The sequence below is a fragment of the Cibotium barometz genome, chromosome 53 (genome assembly GCF_041138505.1).
Source record: "Cibotium barometz isolate CiBa-2024 chromosome 53, ASM4113850v1, whole genome shotgun sequence".
Classification (NCBI taxonomy): Eukaryota; Viridiplantae; Streptophyta; class Polypodiopsida; order Cyatheales; family Cibotiaceae; genus Cibotium; species Cibotium barometz.
The window spans coordinates 36,490,174-36,513,963 of NC_141098.1; the positions used below are offsets into that span (position 1 = coordinate 36,490,174).

The following is a 23,790-nucleotide window of genomic DNA, read 5'->3' on the forward strand; positions in this document are numbered from 1 at the left end:
CTGGCTGTTGGGTGAAAGGTTAGCTGTACCAAAAATTTCATGCTCTTTACTGAGACAATTTACCCAGTTTTGATAGTTCCTCACCTTTCATACCTTCTGATCCAATTATTTTGTCATGGGAATGCTTGTAATGATGGGCTCTGACACCAATCATACACTTATGTATGTGATGTGTTGAGTTTAAAAACATTTCTACTCATCTCATGAATCGTGCATGACATTATGTTACTTTGTGTTCGGCCTTAGCAACACCTGAGGGGAGACTGTAGGGAAAATTAGACTAGATGATACACCAAACATGAACTCACTTAGGTATCTTCAATAGGCCAGTTTGCCTCTGGCTCTCCAAAAACTCTGATGCTCTCAAGCTAGCATCTGTTGCGCAGGCTCAGTCAGTTGCTGCATGGGAAGGCCTAAGGAAAATTGAGTTGCCTCTGCCAAAAAGAGCAGAGTCTGAAGGGGTGCTTTCATTGAATGTGGTCCTAACTCCTTGTCACACGAGAACACCAAGTGGGACTTCATACCACAAGAAGTTTAAGTCATAAACTATGCAGTACCCGACGAATTTCCTCTTGGATACTTTGAAGCCTGGAAAGTGTGAACGAATATGATTACATCTTAGAGATTGATTTGTGGAGGGTCAATCAGCCAGAAAGAAATGAAATAGATCTATCATGTTTGTTTTTTTGGCGGGTTGACCCATATAACTCGCTGAATTATCTTGGGATGCAAATGGAATGTTTATTAGCAATGGGGGTTATATTTTGAGATCACTATTTGTTTAGCTTCCTAATTGATGACACCAACAGTGATGGTACTATAGAAGGACTATTTACAGTGAAACACCTTGACTGACATTGTGGATGTGTGCACAGGTTGAAAGAGACCTACAACCATGGGTAGGTAATGAAGATGTGCCAGATTTTGTGGATGTGTGGAGAGCAAATAAACGTATTTTGTGCCTTTTAACTGAGGTTCTACGGCTACACAATGCACCTGAAGCTCTGAACGTAGTGGCCAAGTATTCTTCTGTCCTTGAACAAGCAACTGAAGGGATGGCTGTAGATGGTGAAGCTTGTACTATGCCACAGTTAGAGGTATCTTTAAAGTCTGAAGATGTATCTGCAAGAGTTGCTAGCATATTGTTAAAGTTGATAACTTTTAGCTTCAATTGTCCCTTATCGTTACAGTTTCTTTACCTTAAAAAGGAGAGGCAGAGCTGGGGCATTAAGTTCTGGTATCATTTCATCATCACAGGTTTCTAACTAAGCTATTTTGCAGTTGTTGGAGGCTGCGGCAGTTGCTGCCCAACTTTTGGTACCTATTAACAGCTCTGCTGTAGAATCTCTATCAAACCTTCTAAAGGTAGCACATTTGTGACTCATAATTGTTCTACATGTCTTCCTTGCATTATTAAAGCTATTGAGAACAGCCTGTATGACTATAATTTTTAAAGTCACATAATGGTTTCTAGGTCTCATTAAGATCTACCGGATCTTTCCTTTGTAAAACATATTGGTGTTGGTAGGTTTCATTAAGATCTACCAGATCTTTCCTTTCCTTTGTAAAACATACTGGTGTTTGTAGGTCTCATTTAAGATCTACCAGATCTTTCATTTGTAAAACAGATCTACCAAAGGTGCTTAGGGCTTTTCATACTTGAGCTTAGATGCCACAGAGAGAGCCTATTGAGGGACAGGAGGGCAGTGGGACCAGAGCCGCCTAGATAGAGAGCCCTCACAGATTTTTTCAGAGCCAGCACTGTAACCCCACCAGCCTCTACTCCCCCATCTACAGGCCTACCTGGCAGACCACCCTCCAGAGGAGTCACCTTGGACAGAGCCATTGCCATCTGTAGAGCGAGACGCCCACGACCACGAGGATCGCGTCCACGACTCCCTCACCATCGGCAGATTCGAGCCATCATTGCCCGCCACCGGCGGAGGAGTTTACCGCGACGATTCAGCGGTTCAGCTTTCAGCTCTTAGCTCTCTTAGGATGTCACTATTTTCATTCTTTCTTTCAGATTTGTTATGATGAGACATCATCATCATCAGTTGTACCTTGTTTTGGTCTCATGGGCCATTTCGGCCTTAAGGAGACGTTAATATATCTTTCTTTCTTTCTTTCTTTCAACATGGGCAGCCATGGCCAATCTAGGAACATGTCTTCAAAATTGTCCATTGTTTTGACCAAAATCTGCTGCTGATGGTCCTAACAAAGCTAATTATTGGTCAAAACGGTGGAAAGATTTGTATGAAGTGAACTACCAGAGATGAAGTGGTGGGAATGGACTGGGGAAGATGTGGAAACTAGGTCCTGTGCTTGACATGCAATACCAGGTTCTTAGAAACTGCATGAAGGAAGCTACCTGTAGATGTCCCTAGTCAAAGGAATAGGTAACTCTGATCTAATGATGACTATGGTAGACTGTTGAAGTATGATGTGCTTTGTTTGACCAGTGATTATATCAATCCTTATCTGGAGAGAGAGCTTCATCTCTGTGTGCTTAGATTACATGCTTAGAATGGCACATCAGTATATAGAGGGATTACATGCATGCAGGATAAGTCAAACAACTGGAAGTCACTAGATTGATGATATACGTGTGGACACACAACCTTCTACGAGATAGACAAGATGTCCATAACCCAATGCATCATCTCCCTGTCATCCAATGTGTCCACTTGTCTTGCTGCCTTGATAATGTGTATCCTATGTATTCATGTCAAAGATGCAAAACTGCCAAGAAACTAAACTCAAATAATGGATTCATGTCCAAGATGCAAAACTAAACCTGAAACATGTGAGCCACAGAAGGGTCAAGTGATGTGATACCCAACATGTCACATCCCTGGGAATGATGTCAAATCATAGAAACATGGGACGGGGACGGGGAACGGGGCGGGAACGGGGCAAAAGGCCGTCCCGGGGACGGTGGAAAAAACGGCAATCTGAAAACGATTGTTTTTTTGCAATTTTTTTTAACACACTTGATTTACACTTAGAAACCAAGACATTAAGCACAAAATTGCACCAAAAAGAGGAGAAATGCATAGTCGTATTAGCAAAAAACTATAATGGGGCGCCGATGGCGTGATAAACAAAAGTGAGTGTACAATGATCAATCATCAATCTAAACAAAAATGCCAAATGGCATAATGAAAGGCCCAAGGAGGGTGTACACTCAAGGCAAAATGACTAAGTGCCAAGATACAAGACTCAAGAGTCAAGAGACTAGGCAAGAGGGTGAAAAGGGTGAAGATCAATCGTGACCTCCTCGGTGAAGTCCTCCATAGGCTGGTCCTCAAGTGGGAGGGGAGGGGGAGGTGGGGGGGACAATGCCTCGGGCACAACCTCAAGCTCCTCTAAAATCTCGGCCCTCTGCTGATCAGAGAGATGTGGGTCCTGCTGTGCCTGCTCCCATTCGGTGAAAGGATCTGCCTTCTTTGTCAAGCCCTTGCAAAGCATTCGCAAGTTGGCACTGACAAACACCAAATCATTTGCACGCTGTACACCAAGGCGGTTCCTCTTCTTAGAGGCAATGTGGCTATAAACTGACCAGAGTTGCTCTAGGCAACTGCTACTGCAAGCCTGTGAGAGTACGCGCACAGCAAATTCCTGCAACTTTGGAGTTTCCGCACCATAATCCTCCCACCAAAGTGCAGACCCTACCTTGAAGCGGTCCGCCTGTGCATCTGCCAAACCAAAAGCCCCCCGCTTCTCTCTATAAATCTGCAATTGGTCCTTGATTGTGCGGCGATCCTCCTCACTAGTGTAAAGGCGATCCAAGGTTTGTCGAAGGCCTTTGCTCACCTCTTTGTCCTTGTGTTGCCCTTTGCCTTGAAACTCAGGATCAACAATGTAGGCAGCAGCATGGAGGGGAGAGTGGTAGGCTTGCCACCTTTTCAAACATAGGGATTTGACCTGTTTATAGTGAGGCTTGACTTTGAACATTGCTTTTAGCTTCTCTGTCATGCGATCCATTGCCTCATACACTTTGCCAATGCATGGTTGAGTGGAATCCACCACCCTAAGGAGATCAATAATCGGTTGCACCATCTCCACAAGCGCCTTGGCCTCCTCCCACCATGCCGCATCATCCGCCCTTTCCTTGCAAAATTTGCCGACCGTCGTGGAAGCCTCTGAAGTGCGTGCAAACTCATCACTGAGGAAGAGTCCCCTCAATGCCCCGCTACATGTACACAAGCGGCCTAGCATGAGAAAGTTGAATGCAAACCTCGTCTCGGAATACTTAAGAAGAGAGAGGCTTGACTTCTTGGAAAACTCGTGCTGCACCCTGTGATGGTTGAGGACAAAGGTCACTATTTTGTTGGCACCCTCAATGACAGGTGCAACCCAATCCAAGGCCCCTATGTCTTTGATAAGGTTGTTGAGGCAATGGGCCATGCAAAAGCACACGGTGATGCGAGGATAGGTTGCTTGGAGAATTGTCCCCGCCGCCCTATTTGCCGGTTCTCCATCCGCACATATGGCAATGACATTCTCCGCCCCCACCGTCTCTAGTGTTGTTGCCCACTCCGCAGCAAGTATCTCGGCACTCTTCCCCGTCCCGGAAGCATCATGGGAGTCGACAAAGTATGTCTCCCCTCGTGAGTAGGCAACAACTCCATGGATGGAGCGCTTTCTAGTGTCACTCCACCCATCAACGACGAGGGTAACACCATTTTCAGCCCATTGCTCTTTCATGTGGTTGGCCGCCACCTCCACGCTTGCCTTCTCCTTGTCAAGGAGAGAGGTGCGGATGGTCTCCGAAGAGGGGGGAACATAAGAGGGTCCATACTCTGCTATCAATTTGCACATGGCCCGAAAGTATGGAGATCTATCCAAAACACCATATGCAAAACACAAACAAAATTCAGATTTTTACCATCATTTAGTCTTTTAAGTTTTAGTCTTTAAAGTTTAAAGTTTAGAGCATGATATTTGAATTTTGAATAGTACATGAGCATAGTGCCAAGGACTTACCGTGCCGCCCGAAATGCTATGTGGTCATGAAAGAAGAATCGTGCCACCGCCATGTCCACCTCCTCTTTCAATTGAGGGTTCCAATTCTCATCAAGCGTACTTTGGCGTCCCCGGGAAGCGGATGCCTCTCTTGATGAACGAGGTACATGCGGCGTTGATGTCCTCACAAAGGATGTGGGGTCGACGGCCACTTGAGGATTGCGTTTTGCCAACTCGGCCGCCTCATAAACCACAAGCTTTTCAAGGAGCTCCTTCTTCTTCTCGGCCGAAACCTCCTTGCAAAATTGCACTTCGTTGCCGGGCTCATGCAAGAAGTGAGCACGCACTTTGTGGGCACCGCCGGTTCGCTTGTAGCCGCAAAGCTTACATACCCATGGTCTTGAACCACCCCCTTGACCGTATTGTGAGCACTCTACCTCATCCCACCAACTCCATCGATGTACGGCGGGCCTCCTCCTTCGTGATGGAGCGGGTGTTGAAGTGGTGGAGGCGGCGGCGGACCCGGGTTGAGGAGAGGAAGGGGTTTGAGAAGAGGATGCCATAGTGATAGAGACTAGAGTAGAGCTTGAGATGGATGGTAGAGCTTGAGAAAGAGTCAAGATGGAGAATTGGGATGGAGATGTTGGAGGAGGAGAGCTTGGACAATGGAGAGGGTGAGCTTGGAGAGGGAGAGCTTGGATGTTGGAGAAGGAGAGCTTGAAGAGGGTGAGCTTGGAGAGAGAGAGCTTGGATGTTGGAGAAGGAGAGCTTGGAGAGGGAGAGCTTGAGCCTTGAGCCTTGGGTCTTGGAGAGGGAGAGCTTGGAGAGGAGATGGCTTGAGGAGAGCATGGAGGTCTCTTATATAGAAGAAGGGGAGCCATGTGGGAGAGCTTCAGCCTTGAGGAGGAGTTGCGCATCACCAAACGGCTAGGAGAGACAGCCGTTGAAGCCCCGCCCAACGGTCAAAAACTGCGCAACGGTCAGTTTGACCGTTCCCGTACGGACAGGGAACGCCGTTCCCGGAACGTTCCCGGGACGCGTTCCCGGCGTCCCCGTTGCGCTGGCTGGCTGCCGTCCCCGTCCCTCCGTCCCGCGGGCGTCCCGCCCCCGTCCCAGGCGTTCCCCGTCCCTAGGGTCCGTTCCCCCCGTCCCATGTCACTATGTGTCAAATGCCTGCCCCACGAGGCCATGTCATCTCCTTATGTGTCTGACCATGAGGTCACATCCAAAATTGCCTTCAAATTTCCAAGTTAATAATCTTAAACTTTGTTTTCAACCTTCCCCCATAAGCCCAAATTAATCTGTTGAATACCCAACTGCCCTCGGAAGAACTCAATTTTTTTCTCTGGGCAATGCCTTGGTGAAGATGTTTGCCGCTTGTTCATTTGTCCTAACAATCCTCAGGTATTTTTCCCTTTAAATGTCCTCTTCTGTGTTAAAATGGTGTACTTCAATATGTTTTGTCTTGGCATCTTGCCGCTTCAATGCTTGACATTTCATCCCAAGATCAGTGCTAGTGGCTGGCAAACTGGCTCTCCCACCTCTGCCTTGAGTCTTTTTAGGAATGCCACTTCACATGTAAGCCCAATGGAGCGTTCAGTGACAGATTCAACCACGTGTACAAGAGATATAGATAGATAGAGAGAAGGGGGAGAGAGAGTTGGGAAGGGGGGTTTTCACACAGCACACCACGCTGAGCGGCGAATAGGCCCCGCCCCCTCTTCAGGAATTTATTTCAGGAACAATCCACGGGCTTTACCAAGCTAGGACCAATACAACAAATGAATACAATATCAAACAAAGTGCCGATGTCAAGGCACAAGATAACTGCTGCCGAGCTCACCACGAGGATGACCCACAGGAGTCTTACACCGTGCGAGTACCAATATCTGATGTTCTCCTATACCCACTAGTATCTCTTCACCAAATCTGGACAAAGAGAATCCATAAGGCACACACGGTGGAGGATGCTGATAGACAAAAGTCGTTTTAATGCGGCAGTGGCTGAGCGTGGCTGTCGACGACTGAATGGCAGGAGGAGGAGGCGCAAGGAGACGGTTGGCTGACTGTGCTGCTGTTGGCGGCTGAGCAACCAGAGGTGGCGAGGCGGCGCTTCAAGGCAGTTCAGGCAGACTGGGGTGGCTATGCTCTGAAGGCAGTGTTTACTGGCGCTGCTGGCTGAAGCGGTGCAGGTGTCTATAGGTGCTGCAAGGTAGGTGCAGGCGCACAGAGGTATGCAGCAGAGCAGGGCGGCGCTGCTACTACACAGGTGGTGGCTGTGTGCAGAGAAACACTGGTGGCTGGCGCTGATTACTGAGTGGCGCAAGGAGGCAGAGCAGCGACAACAGGCGGCTGCCCTTGACCTGAATCCTTCACCCCTTTGCTTAGCACCCTCTTGGCTTTGTCTAGCCTCTTTTATACTACTCATGAGCAGTCGGCCAGCATACATCCAGGTGGCCAGCATAAAAGTCCCACGACTTATGCAAATTTAGCAATAAATGCTAAAATAAATCCCATAAATGCTGCGTTTTATTCCTAGCTAGCTAGGAGGTGGTGCGCCTGCATTCCAATGGCTGGGCAAGCCTTTTGCACACATCCCAAGGGCTGGGCAGCCTGTATGGGCTGCCCCATACTTGCCCTATAGCCATGTAAAGGCTGTAAATTCCTGGAATTTGCCTTATTCTTGCCCTAGGGCTATCTTACAGCCCCTCCATGGCTGGTGGTTTCAGCCTGGGCCTTCCTGGCCCTCATGGGGGTGGTTCTACACCATTCCCATGCCCACACTAAGATCTGGGGTAGCCCTATGGGTTGGCCCCTTGTCCTAAACACTAACTACACAGTGATCTGGCATCCGGTACCATACCAAATACACAGAATCACTGACATCATTCTAGAGGGAGACTCACAGCGTGGACTGGCATTGTTTCATGTGCAGGACAGTGCACACCTGACCTTAGACTCATGTGCAGGACAATGCACACTTGACCTCGGACGACTGAGATGGATCCCTGGCTGACTCGTCCCGGACTGGGCTCACATGGGACTAGTTCACCATCCCATGTCCTGCACCTTCTGAACAGAAATGTCTACGTGGCATCCAAGTGCGGGATGCACGTGACATCCCCTTCTGCTTAACTTGACGGAAGTTGCATAGCCTCCAAATAATCCGTCAATAACGCCAGATAGTCTTCGAAAAACTCTTTGTCGAGCCAAACCGCTTCATGAGTTCCTCGGTCCTGAAACTTCATGAGGAACTGTCGTAGTCTTTGGCTTGAGCCATGCTTGAAACGTCTGGTTTCGCTTCGTATATGACCTCTGAAGGGGTTGGACTTGCATATGGCTTTAACCAACTGACATGAAATACATCGTGCATAGTCCAACTCGGAGGTAGCTTTAACTGCATAGACACCTCATTAATCTTTTTCCTGATGGGGAAAGGTCCGAAGCTCCTGAAAGACAACTTTGGGCATTGCTTGCCCACCTCCTTCAATCTTTGCTTCATAATCCGAAGATAAACCCAATGCCCTTCCGAAAACTTCATATCCCTTCGGTCTTTATTGGCGTGTCGAGTGTAGGCCTCTTGCGCTTTAGTCAATCTGTCGTTTACTGACTCTAAGATCTCCTGGGTAAGACTCCGTCACTCTGTTCGCCTTCGGTACTGAAGACGAAGTCCTGGTTAGCAACGACTGGAAAGGTCTTCCAAACGCTGCCTCATATGGAGTCCTGCCAATAGCTTAAGAAAAAGAGTCATTCAAAACAGCTTGAACTAAAGGCATATATGATTCCCACTTACCTTGCTGATCCTGGACATAACACTTCAGCACATCAAAGGCCAACTGGTTGTATATCTTTGTCTGTGGGTGGTATGCACTGGAAAAATTCAACTTAGTACCAAAATTATCAAACAATGCCCTCCAAAAATGACTGGTAAACTTGGCATCTCGGTCTGACACTATGGTTCTAGGAATCCCGCCAATCGGGTACCAATGCCGAATGAACAACTGGGCAACATCCTCGGCGGTCACATTGGCCCTGCAAGGAATAAGCATAACAAATTTGCTAAACCTATCAACAATGGTTAAGCACTGCGTACCCTATCTTCTTTCCACGATGAGCTTTCACCTTTTGACAAATGTCACAGCGTTGTACATATGTAAACACATCACGCCTCATCTTTGGCCAATAGTATTGCCGTTCCAATTTCTCCAGAGTCGAATTCGCAGCACCAATCTTATTTGTCAAGAAGAAAGATGGGTCTTCCCGTTTGTGTGTCGATTATCGTGCACTCAACAAGCTAACTATCAAGAGCAGATTCCCGATGCCTCGAATTGACTATTCTCAAGAGGCTGGATGGAGCAAAGGTGTTCTCAAAACTGGATTTAAAGAGTGGGTACCACCAGGTACGGATTGTGGAGGGAGACATCCCCAAGACAGCCTTCCGTACCGAACGAGCCCACTATGAATTTGTGGTCATGCCATTTGGCTTGACGAACGCCCCAGCTACATTTAACCGCATGATGATGCGTGTTTTCCGGGATTTGATTGGAAAGTGTGTGTTCATATTTCTGGACGACATACTCGTATTTTCAGCTACGGTTGAGCAGCATGACATTGATGTGGAGAAAGTCCTTAAGTTGTTGGAAAGCAACGAGCTCTATGTCAATGAAAAGAAGTCGGAATTTTATTTGTTCCAGGTGCATTACTTGGGATATATAATTAGTACTGAAGGCATTCGACTTGATCCGGCTAAAGTGGCCGAGATTGTCAACTGGAAAGTACCTCAGACAGCCTACGGCATTAGATCCTTTGTGGGTATATGCCAGGCATACTCCACCCATATCGACAAGTATTCTGACCTCTCGGCAGATCTCACCGATCTGAGGACAAGAAGGCAAAAGATTCGAATGACTCCACCAGCGTTGGAGGCATTCCAGAACCTCAAGGTGGCTTTGTCAGAAGCTCCTTGTTTAGCACTTGCCTCATGGGACGAACCATTTCAGGTGATCACCGATGCGAGTAACATCGCAATTGGAGTTGTATTGCAACAGAATGGTCATCCAGTAGCTTACATGTCTCGTAAGTTACTGCCCGCCGAGAAGAACTACTCAGTCTATGATCGTGAACTCCTAGCAGTTATATAGGTTTTGAAACATTGGAAACATTTTCTGTATGGCCGTGACTTCGAGGTTCGCACTAACCATCAGGCATTACGCTGGATTCAGACAATGCCAAGTGCACAATGGAGTGATCGACAACACTGCTGGAGTCAGATATTCCAGCAGTTCGGTGGTATGATTGAGTACCTTCCAGGAAAGGCCAATCTAGTGGCCGACGCTTTGAGCAGGAAGGGACAAGTGTCTACGATTCAGACCACTAGACTTGACCTTGTTTGTACAGGACTAGAGGATATGAAGCACACGTACGCGGATTCCGAGGAATTCGGTACTCAGTGGGAACAGGCATTGGATGCCACAGGACCATGCCATTTTCTGATACGCGATGGTTGGCTTTTCTACAAAGTACGACTATGTGTCATGAAGTCGTTCAGGGCAGCTCTTCTCCATGATGCCCATGACGTCATTACAGGTGGTCATGGCGACACGCTGGGGCGGATGAAGCCAGCTTGCAATAATTCTTGGAGTTGGCGGTCCAACTCCGATTCCATTGCCTTAGAAAGGCGATACGGAAACTTGCTCGGGGGTTTCGAGCCTGGGAGGAGGTCAATCTTGTGGGCCTCCGGTCTGGACGGGGGGAGCTGGGGAGGGAGGCTGTCCCGAAGAAAAATCTTCTGGAACTTTTCATGGAGAACCGAGTACTTCTCGGAAGCACTGGCCACCGTCTGGGCTGTCTGGATGTAAATCATCGCACACTGTGCGCCTTTCCTGATTGCTCACTTAGCCTGCAAGTGGCTTATGAGCGGAAAGTTCGGAATTCCTGGCTCACACTTAATGGTTACTGGGGCGTTTGACACATTCTGATTGATCTGGAACGTGTGCTTGTCCCACTTGACATCAGGAAGAAACTTGTGAAACCACTGAATACCCAAAATTATGTCTGCTTCTACAAGAGGGGCAACCATAAATCGCGCACAAACTCTATGCCCTGAATCACAACTTAGCACCTAGAGCTTCATACTTGACGCTCGTTGTCATGCCTGTGCTAAAACCCTCAACCTAGCCCACACACCTCCTAATACCTCCTCCATTGGGCCATCAGGGCACCGACCACGCTCCCAGGGAGTCACCACTGATAGAGCAGTTATCTTATGTCGTGCTCCTCGGCCACGCCCACCAGGATCCCGACCACGGCATCCTCACCATCGCCAGATCAGAGCCATTATTGCTCGGTATCAGAGGCGCCTACCTCGCTTCTACAACCTCTCCATTCTAGACAGCCCCATGGCGGAGATACTTGATCTAAGGAGAGGGCAACACTTCAACTGATCAGCATACATGGATCTACCTGATATACAATTTTCAGTATTTTCCAGTATTTTCTACTCAGTATCATCTCGGAGTCTTACAGTTCTGTTCTTATATTGTAGGAGAATCAGTTTATTGTACTTTTTAGTCTCATTTAGTTGTTCTCTTTGATGAGACACCAACTTCAGATGTACTCTCAGTTTTGGTTTCATAGGCCAATATGGCCTCTTAGAGACGTTAATATATCATTTCATTTCATTTTTTCTTCTCTCTCTCACACACACACACACACATATTACACACACAGGTGGGAGGAGGGGATCAGGGGGGGAGCTTCAAAAGGCATCCAACACTAGGGCAAAAAAATAAGCAGCTTCTGTCAAATTGATATTAAGTAAAGTGAGGAAGATTTTGCTCCAGTCCATGTCAGCATCACTTATTACAAGTCCCCCCTTCCTTGGGGAACATGCCACTAGAGCCTAGAAGATGGAACTAGTTGTGTAAACTGTCTGGCCATCCTAAGGAATTTCAGTAGCCTCTAGTCAATGAAAATCTAGAAGCCTTCTTAATCAATGTGAATGCTATTCAGAACTGTATACTGAAAGCAGAAAATTTGATCAGGAAGTTCTATCAAGAGGTTGAGAAGTTGTTTTGTTGAAGGACTGGTTCTCTTTTGGACCTAGCTCTTATTGCTGTTCTATTGTATACCGACAATATTCTTCTGATTTCCAATTCACCCGAAGGGCTTGAGCAGAAGGATCTCAAGATAAACCTCAACAACATTCATCTCTTGCGTATTTATTCATCAGGGTTTATATGCTTCCAGGCCATAGTTTACTGCATTTAAAACCCCATCTTGAAGAACTTGAGGAGCCATCTTGGGAAGAACAAGAGTTCATTATCCTCACCGTTATTATCTTCCTCTCCTCCCTGCTCCACCAACTTCCCTGTGCGCCGTCTCTGTTGTGCCACTTTTCTGCCAGCACAGCCAACGCCACGCTGCCTTGCTCTCCCCCTTTATGCCACCTGTCATCGCTGCTCTGCCTCCTTGTGCCACTACTGCGCTGCTCAGTAATCAGCACCAGCCGCCAGTGTTTCTCTGCACACAGCCGCTACCTCTGTGTAGTAGCAGCGCCGCCCTGCTCTGCTGCATACCTCTGTGCGCCTGCACCTACCTTGCAGCGCCTGTAGACGCCTGCACCGCTTCCGCCAGTAGTGCCAGCAAATGCTGCCTTCAAAGTACCGCCACCCCGGTCTGCCTGCACTGCCTTGAAGCGCTGCATTGCCACCTCTGCTTGCTCAGCCGCCAACAGCAGCGCAGTCAGCCAACTGTTTCCTTGCGCCTCCTCCTCCTGCCATTCAGTCATCTCGGCAGCAGCCACACTCAGCCGCTGCCGCATTAAAACGACTTTTGTCTATCAGCATCCTCCACCGTGTGTGCCTTTTGGATTCTCTTTGTCCATATTTGGTGAAGAGGTACTAGTGGGTATAGGAGAACATTGGGTTTGATTCAAACATCAGGTATTGGTACTAGCCTGGTGCAAGACTCTCGTGGGTCATCCTCGTGGTGAGCTCGGCATAAGTTATCTTGTGCCTCGACATCGACTTCAGCCCGAGCTCGGCATAAGTTATCTTGTGCCTCGACATCGACTTCAGCCCGCGACCTCGGCATCGGCACTTTGTTTGATATTGTATTCCTTTAGTGTATTGGTCCTGGCCTGGAAAAGCCCATGGATTGTTCCTGAAATAAATTCCTGAAGAGGGGGCGGGACCTGTTCCCCGCTCAGCGTGGTTTACTGTGTGAAACCCCCCCTTCCCAACTCTCTCTCCCCATGGAGGACATTGAGGATATCCGCCATCGACCGATGAGAGACATCTTTGGATAGTGATGTGTATAATGCTTACCTTTGTTGCTAGAGTTTTCCTCCCAGAAATTATCCCCATTAGGAGCTCCTAGTACCGTACTTTTCCTCACAGTTATTTCAGTTTCAGTTAGTTGTTTTTAGCTTTTCTTACACAGACATTGTATCAGATCCACCAATTGTTGTAACCTTTTTGGTCTCATAGGTCATTTTGGCCTTTTGAAGACGTTAATATATCATTTCATTTCATTTCATTTCCCCCTTCTCTTTCTCTTATCTATTTCTCTTGTACACGTGGTTGAATTTGTCACTGCACGCTCCGTTGGGCTTACAGTGGTACTAGAGCAAGGATTTCTCTTGAAGAAATCTTTTCTGCGGTGACACAATCATGAAAATAACATTTTTTATATAAAAGAAAATCCTTTTATGCATCTATTTATGCAAAAAAATCAATTTAATAGGCAAGAGTTGAGGAAGATCAAGGGCCTCAAGAAGGGAACAACTATGAAGCCAACCCAGAGCATCAAGGAGGGATTCAAGGCCGCCAATCTGTCTCTCATGAGACCATGACATCAGCAAAATATTGAGATTTTCAAAAATTCCGACAGTATCTTCAGAATGAAGAGTTCCTAGCTTGGAGAGACAAGAAGAAACAAGACTACAGAAGAGCTTAGATGTTCGAAGACTTTATCAAAGACCAAGCCACTGAAGCTGAAGGTGTAGAAGCCGCTAAAGCATATTTACGAGGTGAAGGGGTTACCATTGAAGGAGAACCCAAAGCCACCCAATCCATCACTCATGGAGGACAGAGAGAAGTTAGCCCTAGACCTGCTCTATCTCATGCAGCTTCCTTAGGAACAGCAAGAAAGAAGAAGGCAAAGGAGCCTTCAACCGGCAAAGTGGACTTCAAACCGGGAGAGAAAAGCGTAAATTTTGATGCCTTTTATGGAAAGCAGGACACCCAAAAAGCCCTATCATTCATCAAACAGTTTGACGCCGCCTTTGGAGGGGAGGACTTCTCCAAAAAGTCCAAACTTCGCGTGGTCCGAATGCATTTGAAAGGCTAAAAGTGGTACAAGATGGGATCGAGCCTACTTCATGGACCGATTTCAAAACTATGTTCAACAAAAAGTTCCTTCCCGCAAACTTTCAGGCAGATGTGCAAAAGGAATGGGATGAGGTAAAGCAAAAGGCCGGAGAAAGCGTGGCAACATATCTCAATAATTTTTCAGCCATCTCATTGAAGCTTTTACCTCATATACTCCCATCCCATTCTTGATGGAAATGCATAAGTTTGTCAACGGATTGCAACCAAAGCTTATGCAAGCAGTTTATATGGCGGGACCTGAAACCTTGGAAGAAACTCAAGACAAAGCCTTGCAAGCCAAAGCTCTATATATACCTTGGATGGTGGGCAAATCAAAGAATGAGAATCGAGACTCGTCCCAAAAAAGCGGTTCAAAGGAGGATCTCAAGCAAGGAACAAGCCACAAGAAAAGAAGAACAAAAATGAGGATAAACTCAATGTCCTGATAGATCAAGAAGCCAAACCGCCCCAAAGTAATGCATTACCGAAAGAACTCCAACATCAAGATGATACACCACCAGAGAAGAGGCAAATTTTCAAAGCTTGGGGCAAAGTGGCAAACCAACCAGTGCTTATCCACTTTGATAGTAATGCTACCCACCACTACATCCATCCTCGAGTGGTTGAAGCCATGATCCAGATAGGTTCGGAACTCCTATTACAGCAGGTGCCGTTTTTGAAGGAATGTCGACTGAGGTGACTCCTATTTTGGGAAAGCTGCGCTTACAGATTGGAGACTATGGATCATGAGAACTTTGTTGTTGGCAAAGTTGGACATTGTGATGTGATTTTGGGTATGCCTTGGCATAAGAAGATAGACCCGACCATTGATTGGGCTGGAAATAAAATTAGGTTTCCTTTCAAGGGCAAGAATGTAACTTTTCATGTAGGAGTTGAGGAAAATTCCATTCCACTCATTAGTCATGTACAAGTTCCTAAAGCAATCTATTTCCTTGTACTTGATATATGTAAGAGATCCGAAGGAATCTGAGGGTGATGAGACACTCTCAACTCTTGATCATGAAAGGAAAGATTTCCTAAAGAAGTATGAAGATTGTTTTGCAGATACTCTTCCAGGGGAGCTACCTCCAAAGAGACTGGAAGACCATCGAATTGACATCATGCCAGGAAGCTCACCTCCTAATAGACCTCCTTATCGAGTGAGTCAGGCACAACAAGAGAAGATTATGAAGCAAGTGACCGAGCTTTTGGAAAAGGGTTTGATTCGACCTAGCTCATCACCTTTTTGCTCCCAAGTCTTATTAGTCTAGAAAAAGGATAGTTCTTGGCGTATGTGTGTTGATTACAGGACTCTTAACAAGATCACTGTAAAGAACAGGTTTCCTATCCCCAGGATTAATGACATCCTAGATAGATTGGATGGAGCCACTATCTTTACTAGGATCGACTTGAAGAGTGGTTACCATCAAGTCAGGATCGTTCTAGAGGACATTCACAAGACCGCATTCAGAACAACCTCTGTGAGTGTTTGCTGATGCCTTTTAGTCTTACCAATGCCTTGGCTACTTTCAACCGAATGATGGAAAGAATATTTCGAGCACATAGAAAGTTTGTAGCTACTTTTATTGATGAAATTATTGTGCATTCAAAGAATGAAGAGGAGCATTGAAAGCACTTGGATATGGTATTTCAAGAATTGTGGAAGCACAAGTTGTATGTGAATGGCATTTAGAGTGAGTTCTTTTTAGATTTTGAATGTTATCGTCGGCTCGCTGAAGCTTTCGCCCCCCCCCCCTCCCCTGCTCGACTGCCGCCTGCCCACCCTCGTGATCTCGCCTCTCCCCACCTGCTCGCACCCCCCCCTCCGCGCCCCTGTGCTTCTCGCGCTCCCCGCCCTCCCTTTCACGCCCGTCGCCCCCTGCCAGCCTGCCCCGTCTCCTTCGCGCCCCCCGCGCCTCCCTTCCTCCGTGTCACGCCCCCCTGCCTGCCCCCGTCCTCCCCCCCCTTTTCGCACTTTCCCCGTCCCCCCCTTCCGTTCCCCGCTGCCCTCCCCCCTTTTTTTAAAAATTTTTTTAATTATTTTTTTTTCTCTGCCTTTGCCTTTTGCCCCTCCCTCTCTGTTTTTTTCCGCCCCCCTCTGTCTTCCGCCCCTTCCCCTCTGTCTTCCACCCCTCCCCCTTTGTCTTCCGCCCTTCCCCCTCTTCCCCTCCCCGCTCCGCTTTTTCGTGCAGCTTGGTTCTTGCAGGACCCTCCGTTTTTTGCTTCGCCCTCGACTCAGCTTCAGACTCTGATGGAGGTTCCTCCCGCCCCACCTCAGAGGGACTCTTCCGCAGCCCCCTCGCCCGCCCCTGAGGATACCCCCATCAGGCTTTCTCTTTCGCCAGAAGAGGAAGCGAGCCTCGCCGCAGAGGTGGAACACCTCTGGGCACATTCCACCATCTGCCGTATAGTTGGCACTCGCCCCAGCAGAGGGGAGATCCGGGATCTTCTCCAGGCCCGCCTTCTTGTAGATGTGGGCAAGATCCTGGAAGTTCACAGTTACTGGGCCGCGGACACTACCAGATTGAGTTCGAGACAGCTCAAAGCGTGGCCCAGGTCCTAGCCATGAGTCCCCTTGACATCAGGGGCGCTTGAGCCTTCTTCAGACCTTGGCAGCATGGTTTCGACCTAGCAGCGGCCGAGCAGGGAGAGCGCCTATTCCATGTTACAGTTTGCTTTCCTGGACTTCGCCGCGAGTACCTTCCGCTCCTTTCTAGGATAGGATCATTGGTGGGCTCAGTGCTTGAGACTGGCCCCACAGCAGCTTCAGTGGTGGCTAGAGCAGCTGGCCTGCCTTCGGTCAGAGTTTTGGTTCCTGACATCTCCTCCCTTCCGAAGGTCATTCAGTTACCTAGGATAGGGGGGGGATGGATCGATCCGAGAGTGGAGTTTTCGGGGCTCCCGAACTAGTGTTTTATATGCAGGCAGGTTGGCCACCTGGCCAAGGCCTGCCCTCGCAGAAGACCGCGACCTTCACCGCAACAGCAGACCCCCGATGGCCCGCCCACAGATGCGGCTCGGCAGGCAACCTCCGGGACACCTGCTCAGCCCACAGAGACCTCGGATTGGCAGCCTGGACAGGGGCGCCGTAGAGGGAGACAGCCACAGCAGCATGCCCAGAGACCGACGCAGCGGCAATCACAGCCTCAGCATCACTGGGTTCCAGTGAGGAACAGATTCGCTCCCCTCCAAGAGGAGACCCCAGCGCAGACTGAGGATCAGGAGATGCCAACACCCTCCCCCTTCGCCCCCACCCCCCCCTCCCCCTCCCCCGTCCCCCCCTCCCGCCTCGCTTCCACCTTCGCCTCCTCCCGTTCCGGCTCTCGCTTTTTCAGCGGCTCCTTCCCCCCTCCTTCTCCCCCCCCTCCGCTCGCCCCAGCCTCCCGGGAGGCACTGGCAGTACCCTGGCGCTCACCTGCAGTCCGGCGGGCACTGAGCACCAACCTTGCTTGAGCACCGCAGAGGAGACCTACCATGCCGATTCGTGCTTCACGGATATCCTCTATCTGCAGTCAGCTAAGTAGTCTTGACACTAGACAGCACTCGGAGACTTTCGACTACTCCTTCACACGCCTTTTTTGGAGCGGAGGGCCCCCATGAGCTAGCACCTATCAGAGTTCATGTGGTGATACCTCCGGCCCGAGGGGAGGAGGCACTTGATTCAGCGGTGGCCTTCTCCTTCCCTCTCTACGGCACTAGCGACCGAGAGTTGACTCTGGATCTCGCTCTTAGTATTTTGAGGACTCAGGCAGTTGAGTTTTCTCACCATGTGAGCGATTTGGAGATGATAGACATGATAGGCCGACTCTAGGAGTTGGCACATTTCTTTGATATCGGGAGTGCGGATGCCTCCAAGATACGACATTTGGTGGTTCGCATAGTGGCCAACCTAGCACGAGACCCTGGCTATGTATGTATACATGAGGTTTCTCTCTCCGAGCGGGAGGCAGTCGCTATGGGACACAACCACTGGCGACTAGCTCGAGACTCTTGCAGCACACCGGGTGGGCAGATTCGTAGCCGCTCGGATGGGGATTACTCTCCATCCAAGCCGCTTGCGAAGGCCCGCCGTATGGCTGAGATAGCCTCCACCTCAGTAGGTCATCCATGAGGATCATCTCATGGAATGTATAGGGCCTTGGCAGCGCACACTATGTACGTTATCGTGGTTGCCTGAGGCAAGAGCTTCAGAGATGCCTGGTTGGGGGCAGTATTGATATTCTGATGATGCAGGAGCACCATTTGAGTGAGTAGGATTCGGAGATATGGTTCGGTGATGCCTGGTAGATGGGGGACATTTTGGTCTGCAGGTTTTGGCCCCTTGGGTGGGTAGGGAGGAGTATGTATGGTCATTGCGGATGTATGGCGGCAGGCCATTGTGGATCGCGGGGTCATTGTGCCTGGTGGAGCACAGTATGTTATTCTGAGGATGCACGATGAGCACTTTGGTGTGCTCAATGTCTATGCGCCCAACCATGCTAGTGCCAGAGCAGAGTTCTGGACCCTTGTTACAGATGCATTGCCCGAGGCTGCACATTGGTGTGTCGGGGGAGACTTCAACATGCTTGAGGACCCGGCCGATAGGGTGGGAGGCAGTCATGTTACAGTGCACGGCACGGAGCTTGCAGCTTCGGAGCGATTTTGTATGACACTGCGGATCATTGATGCATGGCAGCATGAGACTTTCTCCCGTTCTCAAGACAGTCTTGGTTTTTCTCGGTCTGATCGCCGACAGGGAGGGACTAATCTATCACGGATTGATCGCTTCTATGTGGGCAACAGGTTCAGGGAGCGTGGTGGCTCCGTTGGCATTCTCGCTGGCACCTCTTTTTCAGACCATGCGCCAGTTATTTTGACACTTGAGGAGAGGACACGGGAGACCAGCTTGCAGTTGAGGATTCCAGAGAGGATACTTACAGATCCCAGTCTTTCTGAGGACATTGAGAGGATATGGCATCATAGCCAGAGCTCTGACATGGATGCAGCAGACCAGTGTGCCCAGGGACTCATTGAGCTCAACTCTTTTTTGCACGCTACAGCCTTGACACGGATGGGAGAGACACGAGAGCGGGAGCGTCGTTTGAGATGTAGCCTTGCTTCGCTTCAGCATCTTCAGGAGTAGCTGCCTACATGTGAGTGGGTGGCGTCCCAGCTGAGCCAGGCACGCCAGGAGGTTAGAGAGGCAGAGGAGCAGAGACATGAGTTCTACTATCATCGCCAGGCCTCTCAGTGGATGCAGCTTGGTGATAGAGTGACTGGGGAGTTTTTTGAGATCACCGGACCCCGTCATGCTCGAGCAAGAGTACGCCAGCTCAGGAGGCAGGACGGATCGTTAGCCACTGAGCCCGGGGAGATTAGAGCCATTGCCACGGAGTTCTATAGAGACCTGCTTTCAGCGGAGCCAGCCACGGAGGCACGTGATGCTTGCAGACAGACTGTGTGGGCCCATGTGCAGAGGAGGGTCACAGATCGTATGCGCACAGTTTTGGGTGAGCCCCTTTCAGAGGTTGAGCTTGTTAGAGGCTTTGAGGGTCCTTCCGCGTCATAATTGCCCTGGAGAGGACGGATTGACGCCTGCCTTTTTTATGCGCTATTGGGACCTTTTGGGGCCAGGCCTCCCCGCAGGGGCTTTCAATATGTTTTGGACACTGGGGTGATGCCATAGAGCTTTTCAGAGGGCTTGACCTTTCTTATCCCCAAGAGGGAGGGAGTGTCAGATGATATTCGGTGTTGGAGGCCTATTACGATCCTCAATACTGTCTACAAGGTCCTAGCAAAGGCCTTGAGTTTGAGGATCCAGCCCTTCCTTGGGGAGTTGATTCATGCTACCCAGACAAGATTCGTCAAGGAGCGCAGTATCCTTGACAACATTTTCACCTTCTGGGAGGCGACGGCCCGAGCTAGATTTCTCGGTGAGGACTTGGTCGTGATGCTTCTCGATTTTGAGAAGGCATACGATAGAGTCGATTGGGGTTTCCTAGAGGGCACTATGCTTTGCCTGGGTTTTGAGCCAGACTGGATTCGAGGAGTGGCGGCTCTATATTCCACAGCTTGTAGCCAGGTGTTGATGGCAGGAGGACGGGGGCCGAGTTTTGAGTTGACCAGATCAGTCCGTCAGGGATGCCTTCTCACCTCGTTCCTTTTTCTCTTCTTTGCAGAGGCTATGAGCATGTATCTGATAGCAGAGGAGGTTGGTTTGAGAGGACTCCAGCTTCCAGTCCGGGGTGAGGACCCGCTCGATTCTGAGTTTGCTGATGACACGGGATTGTTTCTGCATGGCCAGGAGGCCAATCTACAGAGGGTAGAGCAGTCGCTACAGGTTTTTGGTGTGGCTTCGGGAGCATTGATCAATTGGCGCAAGACAATGGCTTTTTGGATCAGTAGCGCTCCCGTTCCGGCATGGAGCCCAGACCCGGGTTTTAGATGGATTCCTCCTGGCACAGCAGTGCGGTATCTGGGATGCCAGATTGGACTTGATTTGTCACCTGAGCAGCAGATCGCCCCGCTTCTTCTGAGCATTCGGAAGAAGCTTTTATATTGGAGTACAGCTCGGCTATCCTTGGTTGGGAGGGTGGTGGTGACAAATCAGGTGCTTTCAGCGACTATGTGGTACATCACGTCTTGCTGGATCTTCTCGATCTCTTGAATCAGCCAGGTACAGAGGCTGATCAGGAACTTTCTTTGGTTTGGGCGGGATGGTCAGCCGGCCCGGGCTAAGGTTGCTTGGGCAGTAATTACTTTTCCGCTGGCCTAGGGTGGCTTGGGCATTATAGATCCAGCTGATCAGAGTGGAGCCTTGTTGGGAAAGCTTATTGTTCGGGGGCTGCTTCCAGGCGCTGAGCCTTGGAAGGAGCTTCTTTTTCAGCGGCTGCAGGCTAGAGCTCCCCCAGCAGGGGGCACTTGGGCACCAAAGATACGGTGGATCTTCATAGAGATGAGGAGGACAGGCCTCAGTAGAGGATGGGAGGATAGATTTGCCTTGAGCATCTTGAGAGCTTGGGAGCTGCTGAGACCAGGGCTTTCTCAGAGACCTCCCACTTGTGATGAGGAGCGGGCCAGACAGCCGCTCATCTAGAGCCCCGCGGTACGCACAGAGCAGGGTCATATGCTGGGTTCTCGGCCTCGTCTAGCCTGAGGACCATTGGCGGCAGGCCCAGTACGCAGTTTTGGAGATTGGCAGGCCTTTTGCAATCTCCCGGAGGAGATCCAGGCGGAGAGGCTGAGTCACTTCAGAGGGGGGCTGATTATGAGGGATGACATTCAGGAGGCACTCACTGAGGACTGGTTCACGCCTTTCGAGCCAGTGGCCCCACGGTGGATGGGAGCCTTTACACAGTTGGAGATCCTGATTGCTGTCAGAGCTTGCACTGAGGATGGTAGATGCCTCTACTATGAGATACAGGATGAGGGCAGACTTCAGAGAGTGGAGGCAGAGTGGCCTTTGGTTGCAGAGTTCATCTTTCAGAGGATACGGGTAGTGGCCGCCGCTTCTCGGAAGTCGCATATTGATCCAGACCCTGCAGATGTGGACTCTGATTGGCGCATATGGGCATATGCTGCGCGCCCCTTGCAGTGGGACCCTGGCGAGTACGAGTGGCATGATCCTTATGCGTCCCCCGAGGCCACAAAGATCACCTTTTTCTAGTACACTGTTCGGTTGGGGAGGCATATTTTGACTGCGAGGAGGATGGTCTCTCCAGCTACATCGGAGCATTGGCGGATACAGAGACTCTCACAGGAGTTCCTAGAGGATTTTTGGACCAGGCTCTGGGCTAGCCGACAGGCATGCAGGATCTCGACTTTCCAGTGGGGCTGGTTGCCCACAAGGGCTCTGCAGTTGGCACCTGGCTTGTCTACAGTGGCCTTCCGTCGGCCTGCGTCCGATGCGGCCACCCATTGGAGACATAGAGACATTGCCTATGGGACTGTCCACAGGCGTAGCTGATTTGGCTGAGGGTGCTGCGCATTTTGGCCCCCCTCTCTCCAGAGGGCATGTATACGTGGGGAGCCGTTGCTTGGTCGACTTTCGCCAGGGCCTGCTCTGGGATACGAGACGGAGCAGGACAGCCAGGCCATCAGATTCATTAGGAGCCAGCCTCGCCTTGTTCCTTTACCGGATTTCTCGTCCGCCGGCTGGACACAGGAGAGGGATTTACGATGGGAGCTCCTCAGCAGCCTCACCATATGGTTCACCTGGAGAGCTCGTTGTTTCAGGGCCTTTGAGGGGAGACTGGAGCCACCAGCAGAGACTGTTCGGGGTATCTGGCAAGAGTTGATTCACACCTTGCGAGGACAGTATGACCGCATCCGGGGCGACTCGGATCGAGCGATCTTGCGGCACCAGGCCTTCCACACCGCTTGGCGCAGCGGCCCCTTCTATACTCTACACGCGAGTACCCCCCGCTAGCACTACAGGCCTCCTGTTTGGATTTTCCCCCCTCCTATTGTATGATATAGCCTCTCAGTTATTTGTACATTTTTGCACCTAGGGAGAGTCTCCCTAGCTGCCTTGATTGGATCTCTGCTCTGCCTTCTTATGAGCAGGAGAGGGTTTTGTAGCCCAGTGGGCGTTTTTTTATAACAAATGAAAGGATCTTTTCTCGGGGGGGGGGAAAAAAAAAAGAGAGTTCTTTTTGTCAGAGATTTACTACTTGGGCCATATAGTGTCCAAGGAAGGGGTTAGAATGGACCTAGATAAGGTCAAGGCTATTGTGGAATGGCCAGAGTTGCCTAGTGTGGATGCAGTTCGAAGTTTCCTTGGCTTATGCTCTTACTACAAGAAGTTCATCAAGTGGTTTGCCGTGGTAGCAAGTCCACTACATGATTTGACAAAGAAAGCCGTGAGATTTCGGTGGGCCAAAGCTGAAAAAGAATCCTTTGAAGCACTAAAGTTTTATGCTAGCAAAGAACCGGTATTGATTATTCCAAATTTATCAAAGCTATTTATGGTAGAGGGTGATGCCTCAAGAGATTGCATTGGAGCAGTCTTGAACCAAGAGGGCCATGCCGTGACCTATGAGAGTCGAAGACTTCAAGGAGCCGAAAATACCACACCCACATACGAGAAAGAATTGATGGCTATCATTTTTGCCTTAAAGATTTGGAAGCACTATCTTATGGGTGTTGAGTCTGTTATTGTCACGTGCATCCCGCACTTGGATGCCATGTAGACATTTCTGTTCAGAAGGTGCAGGACATGGGATGGTGAACTGGTCCCATGTGAGCCAAGTCCGGGACGAGTCAACCAGGGATCCATCTCAGTCGTCCGAGGTCAGGTGTGCATTGTTCTGCACATGAGTCTAAGGTCAGGTGTGCACTGTCCTGCACATGAAACAGTGCCAGTCCGCGCTGTGAGTCTCCCTCTAGAATGATGTCAGTGATTCTGTGTATGTGGTATGGTACCGGATGCCAGATCACTGTGTAGTTAGTGTTTAGGACAAGGGGCCAACCC

General features: G+C 49.5%; 1 protein-coding gene across 4 annotated transcripts in view; it reads left to right on the plus strand.

The window, feature by feature from the left end:
* LOC147608583 (protein GIGANTEA-like) overlaps positions 1–23,790 on the plus strand; it is an 85,379-nt gene that overhangs the window by 46,953 nt on the left and 14,636 nt on the right. For all 4 annotated transcript variants that reach the window (XM_086788888.1, XM_086788886.1, XM_086788889.1 and 1 more), the window contains 2 exons: positions 876–1,097; positions 1,282–1,365. In XM_086788888.1, the coding sequence (XP_086645014.1) occupies positions 876–1,097; positions 1,282–1,365 (306 nt within the window). The remainder of the gene's footprint in view (positions 1–875; positions 1,098–1,281; positions 1,366–23,790) is intronic.